The sequence below is a fragment of the Neomonachus schauinslandi genome, chromosome 6 (genome assembly GCF_002201575.2).
Source record: "Neomonachus schauinslandi chromosome 6, ASM220157v2, whole genome shotgun sequence".
NCBI lineage: Eukaryota > Metazoa > Chordata > Mammalia > Carnivora > Phocidae > Neomonachus > Neomonachus schauinslandi.
Window position 1 is genome coordinate 102,831,575 of NC_058408.1, and position 12,049 is coordinate 102,843,623.

General features: G+C 36.2%; 1 protein-coding gene across 2 annotated transcripts in view; it reads left to right on the forward strand.

Moving 5' to 3' along the window:
• Positions 1-12,049, forward strand: part of ADK (adenosine kinase) — a 507,044-nt gene that overhangs the window by 396,451 nt on the left and 98,544 nt on the right. For both annotated transcript variants that reach the window (XM_021699549.2, XM_021699550.1), the window contains exon 8: positions 11,715-11,750. In XM_021699549.2, the coding sequence (XP_021555224.1) occupies positions 11,715-11,750 (36 nt within the window). The remainder of the gene's footprint in view (positions 1-11,714; positions 11,751-12,049) is intronic.

The following is a 12,049-nucleotide window of genomic DNA, read 5'->3' on the forward strand; positions in this document are numbered from 1 at the left end:
GAGAGAGGGAACACAAGCAGGGGCAGTGGGAGAGGGAGAAGCAGGCTCCCCGCCAAGCAGGGAGCCCGATGCGGGGCTCGATCCCAGGACCCTGAGATCATGACCTGAGCCGAAGGCAGGCGCTTAACAACTGAGCCACCCAGGCGCCCAAAAGTGGTCTTTTATATACATATCCATAGGTTAAAATTCAGACCTGAGGAGAAATTACCTTTTTCTTGTTTGGTTTTTTTTCTACTAGAGATAGGAGACTAGATGCTTTTTTGTTTTTACTATATTTTGTTATGTTATTAAATCACAGTGTAGTCCTGTAAATTCCCTTTTTTACTTAGTCCAGTAACATTTTGGACTGTGAATATTAATATTCTCTCTTCTTCCTCAGAAGACCAAGAGACCTAAGGAATAAAGGAGCTTTGTTATAGGTCTGAACTTAAGAGTCAAAACAACTAGAAACTGGTGATCTCTGTGACATCCGTATTCCTCTGTCATATCTCACACCTTACCCTTGCCACTTTGCTCATAGAAAGGTTTATAAAAACAACTCTGCCCTGTGCAGTTGTCCATGTCTGTGTTTTATATATTGTTTTCATTGTATTTTTGCCTTATTTTCCAGAAGTTAATTTTTGTACAACTTTCAGACTGGAATAAGTTGGGCCGTTAGAGTGGCCCCGGGGGCAGGCTTTATAGTAGCAGTAGTATCACACCTTGACAACTTGGGAAGGATCATGCTCAGAATATGGAAAATACAAAGGGTATTGGTACACCTTTGAACTGAGAGAAAGGAATCATTAGACACTTAACAAGAATGCTGATCTCTCCCCATCTGAGATCTTCCCTTTGTCTAATACTTAGCACTGATCCATAATGCCTTTCTTGTCCTGCATGTGTATGTATCTAAACTCATAAGAATTGGTTATTTATGACTTCGACTGTCTTTTTAACGTAAGTGATTTCGGTTTTAGTTTTGTTTTTGTTTTTGTTTTTTCTTTGCCAGTGAATGAAAGAAATAAGACCTGTCAAAAGACACACATTTTACTTTTCTCAAGGCTAATAAACTGGAGTCTGCTCCCCATAGGGCCTTCAATTCTTCATTAGTAACTTAATTAAAAAGAAAAAAATCTGTTTTGAAACATAAGTACCCTGCTAGTAGCATAATTCAGGGGTAAGCAAACTTTTTCTGTAGAAGTCCAGTTAGTATGGTCTCTGTTGAACTAGTTAACTCTGCTGTGGTAACATGAAAGCAATAATAGACAATATGTAAATGAATGAGCTTTGCTGTGTTCCAGTAAAACTTTATTTATAAAAACAGGCAGTGGGCTGAATTTGTCTTGCAGGCTGCCGACCCTGGGCATAATGTGTTGATCATACATTATAGTAAAACCCTCTCTATTGGTTGAGAGAGGATCAGGGAGAAAATTTTTTGTTTTTATTTTTATTTTTTTAAAGATTTTATGTATTTGACGAGAGAGACACAGCGAGAGAGGGAACACAAGCGGGGGCAGTGGGAGAGGGAGGAGCAGGCACCCAATGCAGGGCTCAATCCCAGGACCCTGGGATCATGACCTGAGCCGAAGGCAGACGCTTAATGACTGAGCCACCCAGGCGCCCCGAGAAAATTTTTTTGAAAAGGACAGATGTTACTACCTATCTGGGGCTTTCTAGTTGGTAAGATAAAAAGCAAGAAAATGACAATTATATAAGACATGTAAGTAAAAAAGGGTTTAGAACTAGAGTTATTCTTCAGAGGGTTTCAAATATTAGATTACTGATAAAGTAGAGTGTTTATGATTTAGTGAAGCAGCTCTAAATATAGGAACTGTATCCTTTGTACAATAAGATGCAAAAAGCAATGTATGAGATGCTTAAAATAAATGATCAGTCTCTTTTGTCTTTGGCTTGGTCATAAGCTTTTTTAACCATTAAATAGAGAACTACAGATTTGTTGAATGTGCCAGGATATTTTAGGATCTGTACTTTAAGATGGACCCACACTGAACTTCTGCTGGAATAATTGAGTAAGAGAGACCTGATTTATCTTCCCTCCTTAAACAGTGTAACACCAGACAAAATAAATAAAACAGTCTCCAGACAGTAGGCAGCACAGGACAGTGATCCCTCAGAGAAGGTAAACAAATGAGAGAATCCTACAATTGCCATAGCATTCTGTTTAAACAGAGTTTCTAGTCTACAGTGCAGAAAGGGGGGTCCCAAACCCAGAGGTCCAAATGAACTAAAACCAGAGGTCCAACTGAGTTAAGAACTGAAGGAGGCCAAGGTGGCTAGAATTTACAGGAAAGAGTACCAGAGAAGAAAGCTGCACAGAGACAGAGCTCACACACTAAATATCTGCAGGGGGTTCCCTGGAGTCTTCAGCTGGATACTGGTCAGCACATGTGTATAAGGAGAGTATTCAAGGTAAAGGATGAAACCATTGGAAAGAAGCAGACAGAACATTCCCCCAAGTTCACACAGGCTGATAGCAGTTTATGTCCCCAGTAGCCAGAGTGGAGAAACCTCTCTCCAATAAATGGGATATTTTATTTAGTATTCAAAAAGATATTACATCAGTAGGGTACCAAATTAGCTCTAGATTAAAGGCTGCTCTCATTTCACCTCTCAAAGCTTAAAAATAAACCTAAAAAGGACCAAACTGTTTCCAAGTAACCTAACTGAATTTCAGAATAAACCTCAAAAATGTGTAAAGCAATACCAAAAATCCAGCATCCAAAAACATAAAGTGTCCTAATGTCCAGCATCCAGTCAAAATTATTGAGCATGCAAAGATGCAGGAAAATACAACCCAAAATGAGGACAAATATCAATCAATAGAAATGGATTTAGAAATGGCACAGATGTTAGAATTATTTGACAAGGATTAACATTTCTAAATATATTCTGTATTTCAAGAAGGTAAAGGAAAGCATAAGCCTGTTAAAGAAGAAACATAAAAAAGATTGAACTTCTAGAGAGGAAAAATGCACTGGATGAAAACAGACACTGCAGAAGAAAAAATAGTAATTAATTTAAGTAAGTAATTTAAGACACAGCAGCAGAAGCTATTCAAAATTAAACACTGAGAGAAAAAAAATAGTCTTTGAAAAACAATAAACCGTGCATGAATGAGCTGTGGGACAATATCAGATGATCTAATATACATATTTGTAGTCTTAGGAAAGAGGAGAGTGAATGAAAAAATATTTGAAGTCCTAAATGTTCCAAATTTGATGAAAACTATAAATCCACAAATCCAAGAAGTTCAACAAATCACAAGCAGAAAAAACAAGAAAACCATACCAAGAAACATCATAATGAAATTGCATGAAATCAGTGATAAGCTCTTAAAAGCAGCCAGGTTGATTTTTTTTTTTTTGAAGACAGATATTCAGAGAAACAAAGATTAGAATGACAGCAATCTTAGCATCTGAAACAATGCAAGCATAGAGCACTGAGAGAAAAAAATTGACAACCTAGAATTCTATACCCAGCAAAAATATCTTTCAAAAAAACCAAAAACAAAACAAAGACTTTTTTAGACATATAAAAGCTGAAAGAGTTCATCAGTAGAAGACCACCACAAACCATTTAGGAAGGCTCAGATCCAAGTGCTACGTATAACAATTACTGCTATATGGTCTTGGACATACTTTAATTTCTGTGAACCTTCAGATATTCATCTGTGATATGAGAAACCTATTTAATGGGATTTTTATGAGGATCAAATGAGATAAGAAAAATAATAGACATTTGTTGAGTGCTTCCTTTGTGCCAAGCATGTGTTGTCTCATTAAAAATGAAAATATAATATCCAATAAGAGGCCCAATAAGAGGTCTGAGATTTTTCTTATGCTATCATCTCTCTTCTTTTTTCAGTATCTGAAAAACTTGGGTTAGTCTGGAAGTTACCAAAATAGCTAATCAATCAAATTTTGTTGAAGTATTTTTCCTAACTTTGTTTTCCTTTAGTTACCACCATTAAATATGCTTAAAGGTGGGAATGAACAGCTCTTCTTGCTATAATAGACTCATCAGCTAATAAATCACTTTGTGAAAGGGTTAGGTATGTCCTAAGCTAAACCTAATTTTTTTGGCTTGTGTTTTGGCTGCCTAATGTTTTGTTTTGTTTTTTTTCCAGTCATGTTTATTGAGGTATAATTTATATACTGTCTGTGTAACTTTTATTATAAATCTATTGGATAGGGGCCATGAATGTCTTTATAGCTTATACTTTGCCCCACTGAGTTTTTGGCACTCAATAAATGTTAAATAATATTTCTATTCAGCATTCTGCAGACAGAAAGCATATGGTAATAAATGTCACAGCACAGGTTGAAAATCCCCAAAAAGTTGTGTGTTATATTCTTTGGAAAAGCCAGTACAGAAATGTTTGTGAATAAAATTTATTTTAAAAAGCAGTTCCCAGGCACATAATTTACTTACTGATTTTTCTTTACCCTTCTTTTACTTTATTTTTATTTTTTTATTTTTTAAAAGATTTTATTTATTTATTTGAGAGAGAGCAAGAGTGAGAGAGAGAGCATGAGTGGGTGAAGGGCAGAGGGAGAAGCAGGCTCCCCGCTGAGCAGGGAGCCCGATGCAGGGCTCAATCCTGGGACCCTGGGATCATGACCCAAGCCAAAGGCAGATGCTCCACTGACTGAGCCACCCAGGCACCCCCACTTTATTTTTAAGTTAAAACTTTTCCTCATCAAAACTAGTATATTAAAAATAGTATAACATTAATACAGTGTCATAAAAAGTATATAAATGACTTTTTAGATAGCATAAAGAAAAGGTAATTCTTAGTCTGAAGGACAGCATGAGGAAATATTTAAAAGCTTAAGCAATGTAAGTCTTTATCGTATATTGTATGAAAAGAAATAAACAGCAGGTAGTTCTTTATCATTAAATATCAGCATGACTTAGAAGTGTATCACTGCTACAGCTGTCGCAGACCTTATAATGGTATTAGACTTTGATTCAATAATATTTTTCTCACCCGAGGATCTGGCACTACTTAAATATCTTACTCTATTCTCAGTAAGGTAATTATTGCTTCAGAATAATGAAAGACATTGTAAATTGAAACTAAACTTGAGCCCAAAAAACAAATTTTATGTAAAAGATAATATATCCCAGTTATCTGTATAGAAGAAATTGTTAACCATAATCAGTTATACAAAACCACTTAGATAGTATGTATCTAAATTATCTTTACATAATTTGCTCACCCTGTGATTGATCTGCTGACCACACTTACTTTCATTTGATTTTTGTGAGGATTTTTGTGAGGATTAACATAATCTGAACTATCTTAATTGGGCCGTGTTACTCAACCTCTCTAAGGCTTAGGATTCTCATACATAAAATGTGGATGGTGATTCCAAACAGAGCTTGGTGCCTCTAACTTGGAATCTCTCAAAAGGCTGTAATCAAGATGTCAGCCATGGCTGTAATCATATCACTACTGGGGGAGAATCCACTTCCATAATCACTCATATGTCTGTTGCCAAGCCTCAGATCCTCACCAGTGGTTAGCCATGGGCCATAGGTGTACTCATAACATGACAGCTTTCCTCTAGAGCAGAAGCTCAGAGAGCATGTGAGTAAAAGAATAAACAAGGCATCGCATCACTTTTGTCATATATTTTTAGAAGCAAGTCATTGAGTCCAAACCACACTCAAGGGGAGGGAATTATACAGAAGTTTGAGTGCGAGCAGTCAGGGGATCATTGGAAGCCAATCTGGAGGCTACACATATGATCCAGAGATAAGACAAATCACTGAATGTCCTCTGGATGCTCTGGAACTTGTTTAAACTATCCTGAGATCTTATCAAGAAACTGAATTCAATAGGCAAAATGATTTTACCTGTAAGGTTCACATTATAAATATTCCATTTATTCCTAGCAACAATCTAATGCAACAGATATTATTGGCATCAGTTTTATTGATATAAACTGATACACTGAGTGACTTGTTCAAGATTGCTGTAAAACTACACCCTTAGTGTAGGTCTTCTGATTCTAAGCCCTGTACTCTTTCCTTTTTTTTTTTTTTTTAAGATTTCTTTCTTTTTTTTTTTTAAGTAATCTCTGTACCCAATGTGGGGCTTGAACCCACAACCCCAAGATCAAGAGTCACATGCTCCACCAACTAAGCCAGCCAGGCACCCAACCCCCTGTACTCTTTCTATTTGGCCTCCTGACCAGTACTATCTTACACTTAAGGTCATTCAAAGAGAGCATGATACATCTAAATGTATATACAAATATGTGAATTTTATATATAGAAAGAAAGACAGATAACATTCTTAGACACAGAAGACTATGTTATAGGCTCTCACCTACACCACACCATTTAGGATTTACAGTATTGTTTCAAATATTATTGAATCAAAGTCTAATACCATTGTAAGGTCTGCAACAGCTATAGTGGTGATATACCTCTAGGTTAATAGTATCTGTTAGCCTAAAACTATACATAGGAGATAAATACTTGTTGAATAAAGAGGTAACAAAATAAAAACAACATTACTGGTTTGGTGGCTCCATTCACCCTTGGCTTTCCCCAAAGCTCTGGACTCCTGTTACTTGAGTGAGGACCATCGCGAGCCCCCCATTGAATTTTCTGCTTCCTCCATGCTTTGGAGCAACAAAGTAGTTTGTTTTGGATGGATGGGCTGCTTTCTGTGGATAGTCAGAAGTTACCTTTCTTTGGTCGAGTTGGATCTTCTCCTTTTTTGTTTCATTGCATGAAATTTCAGCCTGGTAATATCAGGACCCTTCATGTCTGAGATCAAAAATAGAGTGGTAACATTAGCAAGCAGATAATGGTTCTAAATGGATTCAGTGCCTTAAAGTGAAGAGCAGGAAGTGCAGGGGCAAGGGTTATGAGCTATGAGTGCTGGTAGTTAGTGGTTAGTAGTCATACCCTTCAGATCACCCTGGAGAAAAGAGAGGTAAATTTTGTTTTTAAAGGCATTTGCTAACTTCACAAAATAACTTTGTGGTATGTGGTATGTAAAGAAAGATAGAAAACTATCTTTTTTACAGAAGCAAAATAATAGTTCCTACAACTAAGAAGTAAATTTCACAAAGTCAGAGGGTACAAGGTCAATATACAGAAATCATTTGTATTTCCATATAACTAGTAACAAATAATTGGAATTGAAATAAGAATATGGACAACTTATGATTTTAGTTTAATATTGATTACAGATCATTCTGCTTTATAAATTAAAACTGAGGTGTTATCAGACAAACTGCAGAGAAAACAGTTTTCTCCTCAATTGAATATAAAGGAAATAGCTCTTTGATACCCACAAACACGCACCTGAGTTTCTCCTTCCTTTCTGTATAATCTGAGGATTGTGCTTTCTAATAGTGGCTTGCTAATCCCTTTAAATAACTCGTAATGCAAGTATTCCATAGTTTTCATTAACCATGAATTTCAGCTCCTTAAAAAAAAAAAAAAATACTCAAAACCCATACTTGGTGGTTGTTTCACTAGCACCCTTTTAGCCTGGTCGATGAAGCAGCAAGCCTACTGCAAATCCTAAATAATGTGGTGTAGATGAGAGTCTGAGACTTTAATTATATGTCATTTTATTCACAACACTCAATTCCAGGAAGGAAAAAATGACTTTGCTGTTGTAAAAGACATATTATGTGAGTATCATTCATTGTAAACCAAAAATGATACTGTATTAGAGCACAGACAACAATGGGGACTAATTCTGAAAATGTGACCTGTCTGGGAAACTGAATAATAGTGAAAGTTATCAAAATGGAAAGAAGTGTTAATGTGAAATCCAGCCTTCTCAGAAATACTCTTTCCTGGCCTGTTTTGGTTTTGCTTTTGTTGCTTGTCATGCATGAATGAAAGTGCTACACTCTCAGGGGAGCAGGAATAACCTCTGTTAGTTGTTTATTTCCTTAATCCTTCCTCTGTGATTTTTGATGTCAGATCCAAAATGGAAAGCCTGTAAATATAATGATTATCACATGGATAATCACTTGCATTAGGAACTGCCCTGCTTTATTCTAACCCTAGCTGTTCTCTACACGTCACATCCACTCTGCGGTTGGATTTTAACCTGACTGCTTCATTAGATTTGTGAACTCAGTACGTGGCGCCCTGGGGCAGCACAGATGGGGACATGCTTGTTTTCTTTTCTCACTTTTACTGCAAAGACACACTAAAAAGTCTTTTTCAATTTAGTACGATCAGTTCACTTGGAATTAACCCTGATATTTGGAACCTGCCTTACTCTTCTGCCCACATCCATACCCTTTTTTCCTTTCCTACTTTCAGACCTAATGCCTTTTCTTTCTGTCCCTCCCTCCAGCAGTGAATCTGAGGACTAAAACTCTGGTTAAAATGCTTACTAGGTCAAACTGTTCCCCTATGTTGTTTTATTATTTGTTTTGCTGGGAGGGAAAAATAAATGTTGTTCCATCATTGTATCTACAAACACCTTCAGATCAGAGGTTAGCTGTGGGAAAGTCTGCAGTGATGTGAGCCAGCTGCCTTCTCTAATGGAGTGACTGGGGGCACCAGCTCAAGATCAAAAGAAGATAGGAGGAAGTCAGGAGATAAGATCTTTTTAAGCTATGGAACGAGTGCTTAGCTTTTCAGTGATAGGGCACAGCTCTGCAAACCTGTGTGAGGGGGCGCTAAGATAAAATATTGAGTCGACTTTTCTTCAGCATGTCCTTCCTCAATCAGAAATACGTTGGCGTTACAAATAGTTTACAGATGTGGAAGTGTCCTCGGGCCTGGTTTCCTTAAAGAATGATGATCTGACATTTATATATGTGTCTTCTTGCAATTAGTCAGTTCCACTATACCATAAGAGATCACAGTTAATTGCTTCTTACATCTGTGTGGGCAAAACTGGACATTAAAAAAGCATTTTAACCACTGGATGTTGAATTTTGAGTTTTTTATTTTTTTAGTGCAGTTTTAGTCATACAGGTTCTTCTTATTAATTTTGTCTTCTAGTTCTCTGGACTTCTTTCATGCCTCTGATGAAGCTCTGTATAAATAAGCAGTTCTAGCAGAGCTTTTCAGTTATCTTTTTGATATAAGAATTAGCTTGGTTAATTCTTGGATTGGACAGCTTGGAAAAATACTATATTGGTATCTTTTGAAACTTATCCTTTTCCTTGACATCCAGTCCAGCAAATATTATTGACTATATGGTGTATCAAGTTCTATTATAAGTAAATAGAGAGGCCAGCCTTGCTTGTACCAATTGTTAAGATCATAATTCAATTTTTCATTAATCTACATCACCAAAGCTAACTTGATCACCCTTGTGCTTCTGTAGTGAACAGCCTAAGGAATTGTACTTTCAGCTTATCTCTTTCTATTAACTTAAGCATTTAGCCGTAATCATCCATTTCGACCTTTTCAAGCCCTCACAATGGGTCTTTAACTCTATATATCATTAGTATATTGGACCATAAGTACATACATACTTCTTTTCCCAGTGTTTTCCTTAACACGTAGATAGTACCCAAATTTGTGCTGGAGACACTGACTTACTTTCTGCCTTACATGGTTTGGTGCGGCAGTCGTTTCAGTTGAGTTGGATCTGCTCACTACTCAGGCTCAAATCCCATCCTTCTATTAATATCTCTTGGCAAAGATAATTTTGGAGGAATGTAAGTTAAGATGTAGAGGCTCTTGACAGTTGTCTGCAGTATTTTTTTTTTTCATTTTCAAGAGGGAAGTTGAGATGAAAAGTAATATTGCTTCTATTTTCTGTATCAGTCCTGAAATTAAAATATATGCAGAGAGTACAGAAAGGGAAAGGACTTGGTTACACAGATGTGTTTTTGTCATTTGATAGCCTGTTTTAGGAGCATTAGTGGATATAGCAATGTTCATCAGATTGTGCCCTTAAGATATTCAGGAACCTAGAAAAACTGTAAATTTAAAAATTTTAACTAGGGGTACCTGGGTGGCTCAGTTGGTGAAGTGTCCGACTCTTGATTCCAACTCAGGTTATGATCTCAGGGTCGTGATATCCAGCCCCGTGTCAGGCTCCACGCTCAGCATGGAGTTTGCTTGAGAATCTCTCCCTCTGCCCCTTCCCCCTCTCGTACTCTCTCTCTCTAATAAATAGATAAAATCTTTAAAAAATAAAATAAAAATTTTAACTCTTTTTTTAATGTTCAACTTTTGTTACCCTGTCATCTATATAAAAGAGAAATTGGGGAGGAGGAAGACTGTGTGCTATAAAAGTTTTCAAACAGATAAAATAGAAATACTGAATACATCTAGATTTTTTTTTTCAGGAAAACATCCCCCACATCTGACCATATAATTTTGAATAACCTCAGTGAGAAAAAAAAAATGGAAAATAGAAAATATCCAAAAAAGTGGCATGTTTGAGCAGTTAGCTCCATGAAAATCTTAGATTGGAAAAAAAGGCAACAAAATACAAATTTGAAAAGAGCATCAAATAACAAAGACAATGCTAACAAATTGTATGAAAATATATTGAAAATTTGAGTGATAAACTACATCTAAATTTAGTAGTTGATAACATTTTGCCATTTTTACTTCACTTTAATTTTTTTAAGTATTCTAAAGTAAATTATATATATCATGCCATTTTATCCCTAAATACTTGAGAAGAAATCTCTAAAATTAAGGACATTTATTTTATCAAATAATAATTCCTAATGTTATCTCAATCCTGTTTCATAATCAGATTTCTCTAATTGTCCGAAAAATGCCTTTCTTGAATGGTTTGTTAAAAACAAGATTCAGTAAAGGTCTATACATTGCTCTTGGTTATTTTTCCCCTCCCCAATGTTATCATGACACTGATTTATTGAAGAGACCAAGCTATTTGTCCTGTAGAATGTCCTACTTTATGGATTTGTCCATTTACTTTCTCATTGTATCATTTAACTTGTTCTCCTATCCTCTATATCTTCTGTAGACTGTGGTTATTGAATCAAAGTTTTGATTAATTAGTGTTAAAAACGTGGTCAAAAAAACTTTATAGGTGGTGCTGTGTCCTTTATACTGCATCTTAATGGAAGGCACAGAATATTTGGTGATTCCACTATTAATGATGAAAACTGATAAGATCGATCACTGGGTTAAGGTGATGACAGCTTGATCCTTCCATTATAAAGTTACACTTTGCCCCCCCGTGACCGGCATATAATCTGTGATATTTTGATTCCATGAAATACTCAGCTTCCCGTCATCCTTTTATCTAATAAATTTAGCATCCATTGATGATCCTTGCCTGAATAAATTTCATTAGGGATTGCAAAATGGTGATTTTCTGTATCTATACATTTATTAGCAGTGATTCTTCTCTGCAGAAGAGCTTTTCTGAAAGGTATTGTTTCAATTAAAAACACAACCACCAGTATGTTCCTTAGGTTTCAAATGATTGTCTTTCTTTGCTGGGGTCAAAACACCTGAACTCACTGTGACAGCTACAGTAAAAACATGCACTATATCTTCTTTATTCTAACTTGTGAAGTGTGTTGACATTATGCTGCCTTTTTTTTTTTTCATGCCAAGGGAAAAAAAGAAACCTTTTTTGGTGTAAGAATAAAAATTGAACTATGTGGGTATATTGAGATAATTGTGTAAAAAGAAGACTGTTTGAATGAGTTTCAAAATGGATTATTTCTTCATTACCTATCACTTTATAATTAACTGTTCTTTTTTTTTTATTTCAGGAAGCTGCCACTTTTGCTAGAGAGCAAGGCTTTGAGGTGAGTTAACCCACAATTGCACACTAAACAGATCCTAAAGGTTTTTTCTAGCTGATAATGAAGTTCTTTTGGACAGTGATTGATGTGCTATTATACTCTCAGAGCCTCGCAGCAGTTGCCATGGAAACTTGGCAGTCGTCATGGTTTCTTTGTTCTGCCAGCACAGTGTTATGACGCACTCTGCTAGGTCTGCACCCAACATCGCCTACAGATGTTATTTATTGAATTTTGAAAAGCCTCTTGGGAAGCCAAGAGGTTGGGCACGGTTTCAAGCTGCCTCTGCAGATATGGGGCCTGTC